The sequence below is a fragment of the Phalacrocorax carbo genome, chromosome 1 (genome assembly GCF_963921805.1).
Source record: "Phalacrocorax carbo chromosome 1, bPhaCar2.1, whole genome shotgun sequence".
Taxonomy (NCBI): Eukaryota; Metazoa; Chordata; class Aves; order Suliformes; family Phalacrocoracidae; genus Phalacrocorax; species Phalacrocorax carbo.
In genome coordinates, this window is record NC_087513.1 from 151,894,786 (window position 1) to 151,907,880 (window position 13,095).

Consider the following 13,095-nt stretch of genomic DNA (forward strand, 5'->3'; position numbering starts at 1 on the left):
ATAAAACTTATAACCTGATTCTTTGAGACTGCCTGTTTTTTAGAAGTAAATGTGTTTTGTCATTTCACTTGAACTAATATTCTAAAAAGCACACTTACCTATACCAACATGTGCTTCTAGAATCATACTGACATCATTTGCTCCATCACCAATTGCTAATGTGATAGGATGCTCCTTTGATAACTTAATCAATTTTACAATCTGGAAAAAAATAGTGTTAAAAACTCTTCTCTGTAATGGTTTGCTTCTTTTGCATGAGCATATGATTAATTAAAAATAAGCAACACTTATATAAGAAATTCTGTGAAGGGACACAAAACCAATATTACCCAACACAACCACCATGCATAAAGATCACAGTAGTTTCTTCATATTAAAAGTATTTGTTCCAAATATAAAACAACATTTTTCAAATAATTCCATATTTTGGGAGAGGTGCACAGGAAGAAGGAAGAGCAGGAGAAAGGAAAATGATGTTGAGGTTGCTTAATACTGTCTAAGTGCATTAATAAATTGAAAGGGTTCCAGAGACGAAGTGTACAATTTCAAAAGAAATCCTTAAACTAAAGACTGAAAGATTCTTTAACTGTGCTGAAAGTTTTTCTTACTATTTAAGCAAAGATAATAGGACTCTGCATATATCTAAGAACTGTTGACATAGTAACTATAAAAAAATTTTACTTCAAATCTCTCCATTATAAGTGATCACCTCCGTAAATTTGGTACTGAGTCAGCTGCAAATAAAAACTACAAACTTCCAGACAGTTAAAAGTGCTGGCTAAATATATTTGTCAAGATTAATAAGGGCTGTGTGTGAGCACTGAGAAACAGACATGATAGTTTGAAAGAAAAAAAGAAGCATATATTCCAATGTTTGTTTCCTTTAAAAGTTCTTCAGCAATATTGAGATGTTTCAGCAATGGAAGGCTATGTTTTTACTTGATACAAACTAGCATACAACAGTCAAGAAGCATTTAAAAGTGATAATGCACCCATTTTTCTGTCTGGATTCTTCTTTCTTGGCTTCCCACTTGTGTTAAAAATAGAGAAGAAATACCACTCTACAGTAATAAATAATGCAGGTTCTTGTGGAATCAACAGATAGTACGCTATTCAAAGCTTGTTACATTAAAAAGGAAGCAATTAGTTCAGATCATTAAATATGTTCATTTATCAGCATGTACCAACCATAAAATTTGCACAATATGTACATAAATCAAATTCAGGTGCACAGCTGGGCGCCGTTCTAGTGTATCATTATCTAAATTGCTTGCCAGTAGAAGTTTTCCCTTTTTTTTTTTTTTTTGCTTTTTTCATTTTAGAAGATACAAAAGTGAATGGTAACATTTTCAGTTATCATACAGAATATTAAGTCATACAGAATATTAACTTTCAATATTTTCATCTGTGCACAGCTAACAAACAATTACAAAACGAAATACAAACCTGTGCTTTTTGCAGAGGTGCCATTCGACAGCATAACACTGCACTGCAGTTCCTGCAAATTTCAAGAAAGAGCTCTCTGTAGTTACCAGAGCTCCCATCTTGTCTTGGCTTCATTATTAATGATAATGCTGCTCCATCAATAATTAAACCATAATCTTGCATATCAGTTGAAAGTCTGTGCAGGGATAAAATATAAACTAAGAGTCACTGCAAAATTATCAGAGATATTTTAAATTTGGCAACAGTTCTTTTGTGAAAATTAATTAATGAAAAAATAACGACTATGGAATATTGCAAAATTAACATACTTCTAAAGGAAATTCCTTGTATAGGGCTGCTATTTATGACATTTTAAAATTCTGGATTATGTTGAAAATATTCAGTGCTTCACCAGTTCAAAGACAGAAATCTGACACCTGAGTGACTTCACCAGTGAGTACAAGTGTATAATTAATGACCTTTTGGTTGGTTTGAAAGGGCTCCAAGAACTGCAGTGAGGTAAACTGAGCTGCAGGAAGAAAGTTAATTTTGTGGCACATTCCAAATCATCCAGAAAAAAGTTAAAGGGAAAGGCTTTTTGGTACTCTGAAATTTACTTTGATTAAGAAAATAACATTGTTTTTCAAGGGTCTACATTTAAGGAAGTAAACCATGCTTTGAAGGAAATGCCTAAAAAAAAAAAAGACATGTTGGCCTGGTGAGATAAAGCCACTGCCTACGTTTACAGTACCTATACTTTGGGTTTAGTGTGGTGGCTAAGTCCAGTGGACCTGTGGGACTTAAGCTAAATGTGGTACAGATGACAGAGAAATATGATTTAACTGAAAATACAAGTGTTCTTGATTCAACTAATGAGGTTTAAAGTATAAGGAGTGCTAAGAAAAATACTCTGGCCCAGAGTCTCAAGCTGTAAGGTGAAGAGTTTTAGAAACTCTGCTAAAATAATATCACAAATGCCTGTTGGTTTGCTGTCCCTTTCCTAGGAACTTAGTACAAAGGGATATAAAATGTACTTGCTAACTGGCTCCATATTAAAAAGAAAAACAAAGCAAATATGCACCATTATGTCTGGAAGACCAGTAACTGCTTTTCTTAGCAACTTAAGATGAGAAAAATGATTTAGAATCCAATGCTTATGTTTTTACAGTGGGGAAAAAAAAAGGCAAGTAATGTGTACCAGCTATTAAGCTTCATATAAGTAGCCTCATCTACTATCTGCATAAGGCATAATTTACATTACACCTGTTTTTTGCTTTTTAATGCCATTTACTATCTTATTCCAAGTTATGTTTCAAGGAAATCACTTCTGTATACATGATACCTATCCTTCTATGGATATTCGAAATACACAGAAGTCAATGATTTCTTTATAATTTAGGGCACTTTAACTACTTTTAAGCACACCAGAAGATTAAGAACTATGCTGTTGTCTCTCACCTGTCTGTAAATGTAGCATAATCTTCCCTAAAAATAGCACAGTGGGGCCATGTATTGTTGCTCTCTGTGGCCTTGGCCTTATCAAGAAAGTCACATCACATGCTAACTCTGATTACAGGAATAGATCATATCTGCTTCCTTTTTAAAAGTTAGAAACAGTATTTTGCTTTACAATAATTTTTGCCAAGAATAAATATATTTTGCAGTGGAAAAATATATAATCACAATGTCAGTTGTAATTTTTAACAATTAAAGCAGTACCAGAAATGAGATGGAGAAAGGACTATGACTGAAAATTTAAACTTATGTGGAACCAACTTATACTTGATTGCCATACAATAATTCACACTTTAACAACAGAAACTGAAACACAGTACATTGCAGCTCTTAAGTTAATCGATCAATCATTTAATTGTTTACGAAACGCACAAAAGCCCATTCCTGGCTTGAAAATTCAACTTTTTCCTTACCCTGAGAAAGTATCCCTGGTTAAGCTGCCACTGTGTCTTAGGACAGTTTTGCTTAGGTCAAAAAGCACATCATGTAAACTCTGTTCCTCAATTTTCTTTGTGGTTAGCTCAAGTATTTGTGTATTTCTCCGGAACAGTTTGCAAGCATAGCAAGTAGCTGCAGCAGTCTCCATTTTGTCTCCCGTCAGAACCCAAACTTTAATTCCAGCTTTCTGGAGTGCTTCAATAGTGTCAGCAGCTTTTTCTTGTAGTCTGTGGAAGTCAATTGACAACATACATTGATAGATTGCTTGGAAATGAGAAATTCAGAGGTTGCTGTGAAAGGGTTCCATAACCAAATAAAACATTTCAATATAAGGATTTCCCCAAGGTGTGAATCTAAGAATGTTTTGGGGAGCGGTACATTATAAACAACTAGGTTTGACACTTTCAAAGTACTCAAAGTTTCACCTTTCATTTATATAGCCTAAAAGACAAGATGCTTCATTTCTCAGGCACTTAAAATATTTTCAGTGCTTTCAGCTAATGACATCAAACAGTGAAGTACTGCTGAGTTACTAGTCACCTCCCAGTTTTAACAGACAGTTTTTGATTATTTTTTGAGACCTAAAGATTCTTCCTTCATTTCCTCAATACCCATTTTGTAGTTCTTTCCATCAAAACTTTTCCCTACAATTTGTACAACAAGGCACAACACAGACTGCATGCAAATGGCTTGAATATTCTGATTTTTGTACACTTAACTATTGTCACTAGCTTACTAAATTATAAAGCTACCATCTGTAACTTTAGTAAGCTAAGCGTATGGAATTAATTCAAAGAAAGGGTTTTTCAAATAAACCTCTAATCCAGAAAAAAGTTACAAGAGAGTCTTCAATTACTTTGGTAACATCATTAAACATAAACAACTATGAATGTACTAACCGATCTTCAACAGCTGTAGCACCAAGTAAAATAAAATCCCTTTCTATCTTCTCATACACTTCTGCCAATTTCTTTTCCCGGTCCTGGAGGGCCAACTTTGCATTCTGAAGCAGCTTCTGTGCATTGCTATATTCTTCTGCTGTGAGCTTTTTATATGCAACACACAAGGTTCGCAGTCCCTCCTAAAGAATGTAATGAAAAGAAAGAAAATGCCTCTTAGAAAACTCTTAAATTTCTTGCTGGTGTTTACACTGGAATATTTGAAAAATTGGAATGATTTTACAGTTAAGATGAAGAGTCCCACTATTCACTTTTATAGCGAAGTTAGTATAGCACAGTATAGTCTAGGCTAGAATATGGGTCACCTTGATTCTGTGCTGCCCTGGAAGCAGTTACAATCTGAGGGACAAACCTCGGGCACCTAACTGGACGTATGAGATTACCAGGGAAAGGAGAGTCAAGGTAAAAGTCTCCTTCCCTATGTGTATAATTAAGCAGGATGAGTTGGAATAAATCACAATAATATAAGCAGTAGCTCTGCAGGGTCTGATTTTGACACTGTGTTGCAGCAGAGACAGGGACAAAACATCACAGACAGTGTTGAAAGTGAAAATCCAACTGTGCCATTCCACTCAAGTGAATACTAGAATTTAGCTGTGGGTGTTTCAGACTGGATCAGACTTTCGGACTGTGTGATGAATAAGAAAGGGAATATATAGACTGAGCAAGGCGGGAAAAACCTGCTACAACACAGAATGGAATTTTTGCCACCTCAAATATTTTGCCTCTCACAAAACCATTTAACTGGCACTTTATCTTCATAAACTTTAATCCAGTAGGTCTTTGTATAGTTACTTATTACCATTCCAAGAAGGAGAAGTGATAAAAAAGCTGTTTGTTTTCAGTTTGAGAACTGGATGGCAGCAAATTTTATCCTATTTATAAGACTGGCAGTCATATTCCATTGCAATGGGTTCTATATGTTTTTGGACACAACAAAATTCAGTATTTTACAACTCCAAATACTACCTTTTAGGTAAAGCCAAGTTCTGAATTTCTTTTAGAGGTCATGAGGTAGTTCACAGTTCATTTTTAGCCAGCAAAATTTTAAGTATAAGGATGATCACTGCACTGTTTCCCCATAAGAAGCCTGTTTGCTGCTACACTTTGGTCTACTGAATTTTCTTTTTTTTTTTAAGAGCTTGTAAAGCAATCAAAGGCAACAAATCACAATTGCTAATTCTGGGAACTGAAAGCAGGGGTGAAATTTTCAGTAAAGTTTTTCCACTTTCTTTCAAAAGTTAATTCAAACCACCACAGTTGTGAAAATGCCACACTAAAAAGCTAATTGATGACCTCTGGTAAAACATACAGTTGTGCATATCTAACGCGTTCACATCTCACCACAACCACCATTTGGAAGACGAGATGGAGGACAGATTCAAATAAGGGAGTAACACAGACTGCTACACATACAGCCTGCGTGTACTTTGGCATAGAATAATCTCGGTGCCTGGGAAGACAAATCTGTTACCAGATCAAGCAGGAGGTCAGGTCACTTAAGATTTTTTTTTTTTTTTTGACACTGAAATCACATGAACAGATCAAGAAAATGGAATCTTACCACTGCATTGCGTTCAACTCTGGATCGTATTTGGTCAATTTTGCCTTCTTTAACCCTAGGAAATATGGAAGAATCTGCTCCTTTACAAAACAGAAATATATCACCTAAAAGAGACAGCATATGGAATTCAAAATGGCTACATATATCTTTTTTTTTAAAAAAAATTTAAATTACTTTCTTCAAAAATATTTCTTTTTTTTTTAAATAATATTTGCATTCACGCTGGTACCCAGTCCCCTTTTTAATGAAGAAAAGTATTAATCACAGTCTGTGTGCCTAACACTTTGATAAACCTGAAATGAATTCAAGTGAAACAAAAACATCTAAGAAGGAACAGAATGTCACAGCCCTACCTGTTGAAGATTTAACAATTACACTCATTCGCCGTCTTACAGAATCAAAACTCAAAACCTCTAATAATTCAAACCTGAAACAGAAACAGAATTTTTATTTAAACAACTCTACTTTTCCTGATCCCTCAACCAATTATTACAACTTCAAGCATATCAAATAAAACATGACTTCTAACATGGAAAATTATGTTGAGTACTGTGGAATATGGAACTAGTACAGAATGAAACAGCAGGTTACAATAATAAATAAGGGAGGCCCTTAGCTCCTAATTACTTGAAACAGAATTTGTCTGCATGATGTTCATAAGCATCTTTGGACGTCTAGCCAATATAATTCATTTAAGCAGAAGACTAGAAACCTTGCAGTAGAGCACCATACTGCTTATGAAGTAAGTAAATTCCTTCCTATAATACCTGGGCATAGCCTCAGAACTTGAAATGCGTAGGTGTTTACATGCAAGTCTTTATTTAGTATTTTTCTAATTTTTACTATTCCTATCTCCCAAAAGTGCCTGTTTAATTTCATCAATCTTGCTCAAGGGTCGATTGACAAGTTATTCAGGTGAAAACACATTTCTTTTTACTGGTTTTATATTTGCCATTGTTCTTATTATTTGATTTTATCCCATGCTCCTCCTCTCCTTTCTAGGAGGAAAAATGAACACAAGCTCCTCTTGTGCTGCTTCTGTATCATTCATCAGTTTATATACTTCTGTCATTTACTCTCTTACCTATTTCCTTGCATCTGAGAGAACCCCCCTTTTTCCAGCACAAACCTAAGTACCCCAATCATTATTCCCAATCTCTTCAGGATTCATCTGTTAATATTTTGCTTATAAAATAGATCTGCTTATTTAATTAGACCATTCAGTTAGAAGTCCTTACAACATCCTGGGATTCAAACCTATGCAAGGCCACAGTGTTTATTTCATTAAAAATTACAACAGATTCTAACAGGGAGCTGGATCAGGCCTACGTCTACAAACTATGATACATTTTGGAGAAAATTCCTAATAATTATAGTGCTTTCTTAAATCACCAAATTATACTGAATCCAGTTCTTATGAGTTGAGCCACAGAAGTCTGAAGTAACCTTTGGAAAAAAATCCTCCACATTCCCCTAAATAGGGGGAAGAATAACAGCAGTGTTCCTGTATTTGTGTACAAGAGTCCCCGTATAGTTTAGCAGAGTACACATGCAGGAAGACGCAGATGTACAACAGCCTTAACCAGTAGACCTCTAGAAATGTATAAGGTAACATTTTTCAAAAGTATGTACATCCCATTAAACAGCTGTACTACTTATTATTGAAACCACTACTCACATTATGGTCTACAAGATTTATTCTACATGTCAAAGGAAAATGACAAAAAACAGTATCTGTTTTAAATTTTCTTTAAACCAGCTATAAAAATTTATTCTGTTGATATTACCCTCCTGTAAATTATATGGATTATTTGTAAACAACAAACAGGGTACATACCATTTTCTATTAAGAAAATATTATTTATTATATAACAAAGGAAAACTACCTATAGTTCGTAAAACTATGAGGAACTACTAGATTAGGTCATGAATGCCACACCACACCTTTGTTGTTATACTAATATTTCATATTGCATATACTGTCAAACTATCAGACTAAATGAAAATATACAACAACTACAGGATCTGTTAAAATTATAAATATTAGTAATTTTTCTACTAAAATGTAAAATTTCTGACTTTTCTTAACTAAAAATTAACGTGTAGGGAAAGAATGATTAAACATATGCGTAAAAACTCAGTCTGTTTTGTTATTTTTTAACCACTCACTTCTCTATGTTATTTTCCCGATTTAAGATCTCCATAAAATTGTCCTTCAGCCTTAGATAGGTATAACCAAGTCTGTAAAGTGAAACACACATCAAAAGAATGAATACAACAGATATATAATTATCCAGTTTAAGGATATCATAAGGATTTAAGACTGAGCTTATCTTCTAGGAAAACAAACAAACAAAAAAAGCCTCCTAAAAACCCCCAAACTTCTTATTTGATTTCTGAACATGAATAATCATGACTGTACGTTAAGAAAATCATCAGCTCTAGATGATTTGGTATTTGTTACCACAATTTGTGTGCTGAAAACGATTTTGAACTTCAGTGATTACATCTCTACGTTGAAAAAGTATTACATAATACCAAATTATACACATACCTCTGTATTCCTTCAACTAAAGCAACTTCATCAGGTGATGATGAAATATATATACAAGATCTTCTTGAGAGCTGGCTTTTCTTCAATCCATCTACACTGTCATCATCTTTTACCTGAACAGTGTGGCAAAGACAAAGAGCTCGGAAAAATAGTTCCTCTCTTTCCTAAAAAATAAAAGGAACAGTTGTCATTATGTGTGATCACTTTCAAATATTCCTCTGAAAACTCTTCTTTTGGAAGGTTAGCAATGTTGCTGATTCCTATTTGTTATCAGATAAAGGCAGTGTCATAGGTCAACTGCCCTTTAGGGGGAGCCAAGACTTTCCCAGTGGTAACCACGCAACTGCTTAATAGAATCATGGAATCATTAAGGTTGGAAAAGACCTCTAGGATCAGCAAGTCCAACTGTTAACCCAACACGACCATGTCTCCTAAATCATGCCCTGAAATGCCATGTCTACACGTTTTTTGAACACCCCCAGGGATGGTGACTCCACCACCTCTCTGGGCAGCCTCTTCCAGTGCCTGACCACCCTTGCAGTAAAGAAATTTTTCCTAATTTCCAATCTAAACTTCCCCGACACAGCTTGAGGACATTTCCCCTCATCCTATTGCTTGTTACCTGGGAGAAGAGACCGACCCCCACCTCACTACAACCTCCTTTCAGTTAGTTGCAGAGAGCAATAAGGTCTCTCATCAGCCTCCTCTTCTCTTTAGTCTATGACTAAATGACAGAATAATAGCTGCTAGTGCTACTAGCATTGCCATGCAAGTCAAGCTGCTAATGTCCAAAACAGACAACGTGCATCTTTTGCCTCCTCTGTGTACCTAGATGTGGCTAAAGGGGTTTTTTTGGTGGCTTTTTTTTTTCTTACTTTTGCTTAAACTTTAACCACCTGTATTAAATACTTGTCAAGGTACATTTTGAGGAGTCCTGAGTCCAGACAGGGGGACGCAGCACCTGGAGCACAAGCATTAGCAGGCTTTACATATTTCAATTTCTTACTTGGCTTGAACACCTCTCAGAGCTATATAAAGTAAAAGGAGGGTGGACATTTTGGCAGCTGGAGGCAACAACTTCTATAAAGTTTCAGATGGTTTGGTAATGACAGCTTCTGACACCAGGAAGAGATTTCTATTTCATGGATACCTGGCTGTGTTCTACCTGTATCTTTGTGTCTGAATCTTATTCTTCTGTGCTGTTCAATACAAACTGCCTGTGTCATTTTAATTCCAAGATAAAAACACAGTGTACCTTGGGACCACATTGAGAGGGCCATGGGTGACAGCCATAAGGCTGTTGAATTACACCGACATATTTTAAGCAGCCTTATTTTGCCATAGTGAAGGGTATGGCCAAAGTTCAGTTTGAGACTGTATTGATATATTTAAAAATATATTGTCCTTTGGCTACGGTTATCCTACCCATTTATGCATGTCAACTGATGAGCAGGGTGAAGTCTCCTTAACTTTCAACTAACTTTGCTTTACGCAGCAAAAAAGCCACAGCACATACATGCTTTGTGTAGCACATTTCAGACGTGGTTATATTAAGTCACACTTAAAAGTAATTTAATTTGATCAAAAAACATTATCTGGCCACACCTTCACTCAGTGATGACTAAGTCAGTGTTTGCACTGAACACTCATTTTCCCCCCGAAGAATTTCCTGCCTTGTTTTCCCTATTGTAGCTCATGTTAAACGGAAACTAGTTATAATATTTCTTCAGCTATTAACCAGATAAAGTTCTATATTTTTCAGTTTTATTTAATTCAGTTTTACAGCTGCATTAAGTTGGGAAACTTCCTCTTAAGCCTTTAAATCTTACTTTAAACTAGGAAAGGAAAAAGTCTATGTCGTGATCAATTTCCTGCCATTATCTACTTTGATTAGGGAAATACCGGGATGTTATATTTATAATATTCCCTTCATCAGCACAGTGCAATTTTCATGTTTCATTGTAAAAAAAACAAGAACCTAGAAAGAGTTATCATACCTTTCCACTTCCCCCTGGAGAAGAATCGATCATATCAATGCCTGTACAATCGTGGAGAATTTGGCCATTGCAGATAACATGTGGTACATAAACGTGCCCTTCAATGCAACATTCTACAAATTCCATGTTGTTCTCAGTTAATGTTCCTGTTTTATCTGTGAAGACATACTCAATCTGCAAATGAGCACAAATTAAAAACAGCAGGAATATGAACAGAGATTTTCCAAGGTCTCTTAACAAAACTGAGATTACTGGGTTACACCCTCCTTTAAAGATCCTTACGGTGGCTCTTTCAGAAAAGGAAGACAACAATTTCTTTTGGGAGCCACCTTCCACAGAAATGTGAGCCCTGAAAGATTTTATCATACAGGAGTATCAGCAAAGCTATCTTTTGTCTCATAACACATAAATAATGTGTTTAACCTACTTTCACTCTTCTCTCAAGCTCCTTTTTCACTCTTAATGTCTTTCTCGCTCCAAGACAGACATTTATGGAAACAAAATGCACACAAATTCCATTTCCCAGGGATCATTACTTAATGTACATGCCTAGATTTGGATCAGTTACTGTTAGATGGTCCTTAAGGTGGTATCAGAATCCCCCACTACAGTTGTCTTAGTTTAAATGAGGACTCTGGATTAATGGTCGCATACAGTTATACACATGGGCACTGTTATTGCGCCCTGGAAACATTCCTTTTGTCTCAACATTGAATTTCTCATTAATTTTATCTTTTACAATGAGTCCCAGTATTTACAGATAACAACATTGAAAATAAAACCAAAACCTGAACTATAAACCAGAACAGCTAGATTGGTAGAAGCTCGATTTTGGATATTGGATATAGGTATTCTATACAAATTGCATATATATATTTGATGAACTGAGAGCATTATGTAAGGATAAGAATTAAACACTGGAAGTAAGGCAATTATTTAGTATTCGTCAGATTGTTTAACAAACTTTGACATTTATTGAGTGCATCAAACAAAATAAAAACAAATTTTTGCTCTCAGTCGTAACAGAAGTTATTAAATAGTGAACTTTCTTCCTAGATTGACTTTTCGAATATTCATTAATCTGAAAAGGCAAGTTGCCAAATTTTCCAGTGGACACAATACCCATATTCAACTTTTTTTCAAAATGGACAGGATTTATATGGATTTTTTAAATCTCAACTCCTATGTTCATTTTCATAATACATTTATACAAGATACAAAATGCTATCAATCAATGGTCTTTTATTCATTCAGTGTGCTGCTTTGGAATCAACACTTGTTACATGAAAAAAGGAATAAACCATGTATATCACTGTGAAGGTATTTACTACAACCACACATAAGGATTAGCAATCAAAGCCTTCATTAGAAATATGATGTATAATATCTTTCAAAAATGTAGAAGCAAAATTTAGTTCACTGGATTTGTACTGATAATGCCAAGTACTCATGAGGGTCCTATTCTAGGAACAATGCTTAAATTTAGGAGTAGTAAGTTATTTCTTTATAACAGAATCACAGAACAGTTAGGGTTGGAGGGCACCATTGGACGTCATCTGGTCCACTCACCTTGCTCAAGGCAGGGCCACCAAAAGCTGGTTGCCCATGACCACATCCAGACAGGTTTTGGTTATCTTTAAGGTGGAGAGCCCACAGTCTGCCTTGGCAACTCAAGTCACCATGACAATAAAATAAAGTTTCTTGACATTCACATGGGCCCTCCTGTTTCAGGTTGTACCCATTGCCTCTAGTCCTGTCACTGGGCACCTCTGAAAAAAACCTGGCTCTGTCCTCTTTACACCCCCCACTTCTGGTGTTTATATACATTGATAAAATCCTCCCTGAACCTTCCCTTCTCCAGGCTGGACAGTCCCAGCTCTTTCAGCCTGTCCTCACATGAGAGATGCTCCAGTCCCTTCACCATCTTTGTGACCCTTTGCTGGGCTCCCTCTAGCATGCCCATGTCTCTCATACTGGGGAGCCCAGAACTGGACACAGCACTCCAGGTGTGGCCTCACCAGTGTAGAGTAGAGGAGAAGGATCACCTCCCTCCACCTGCTGGCAATACTCTGTCTAATGCAGCCCAGGATACCATTTGTCTTCTTTGCTGTAAGGGCACATTGCTGGCTTATATTCAACTTGGTCTCCAGCAGGACCCCTGGGTCCTTTTCTGCCAAGCTACTTTCCAGCTGGGTGCTCCCCAGGGTACACCGTGCCCTGTCAACCAGATCATTAACAATCAGGACTGGACACAGTACTGACCCCTGGTGTGCACCACTAGTTACTGGCCTCCCACTAGACCGCGCTGCTGACCACCACCCTCTGCGCCTGGCCATTCAGCCAGTTTTCAACCCCCTCACTGTCTGCTCATCCAGCTCAAAATTCATCAGTTTCTCTACGAGGATCTTATGGCAGACAGTGCCAACTGTCTCCCATAATAGTAAAATACTTGGTACCACCTTTTATCCAAATAGATGTGTGTCCCTAAATGGTTAATTACTAGTTTGGCTGTGCAAATTTACGGAAATACATAGTGTTATTTATTTATTTGAAAACCTATGAAAACATTTTTAATTAATAGGGATCCTAAATATTTTCTAAAAAAACATTCATGCACATCTGTGTCAAGGTGATGATTTTCTT

The 13,095-nt window shown here is 36.1% G+C and overlaps 1 protein-coding gene across 3 annotated transcripts in view; it reads right to left on the reverse strand.

Moving 5' to 3' along the window:
• The window catches only part of ATP11A (ATPase phospholipid transporting 11A), a 135,950-nt gene that overhangs the window by 25,401 nt on the left and 97,454 nt on the right, over positions 1 to 13,095 (reverse strand). For all 3 annotated transcript variants that reach the window (XM_064440179.1, XM_064440188.1, XM_064440195.1), the window contains exons 13-21: positions 10,453 to 10,626; positions 8,456 to 8,619; positions 8,071 to 8,142; positions 6,255 to 6,328; positions 5,902 to 6,005; positions 4,278 to 4,459; positions 3,354 to 3,605; positions 1,447 to 1,621; positions 99 to 201 (exon numbers count right to left, since the gene is read on the reverse strand). In XM_064440179.1, the coding sequence (XP_064296249.1) occupies positions 99 to 201; positions 1,447 to 1,621; positions 3,354 to 3,605; positions 4,278 to 4,459; positions 5,902 to 6,005; positions 6,255 to 6,328; positions 8,071 to 8,142; positions 8,456 to 8,619; positions 10,453 to 10,626 (1,300 nt within the window). The remainder of the gene's footprint in view (positions 1 to 98; positions 202 to 1,446; positions 1,622 to 3,353; positions 3,606 to 4,277; positions 4,460 to 5,901; positions 6,006 to 6,254; positions 6,329 to 8,070; positions 8,143 to 8,455; positions 8,620 to 10,452; positions 10,627 to 13,095) is intronic.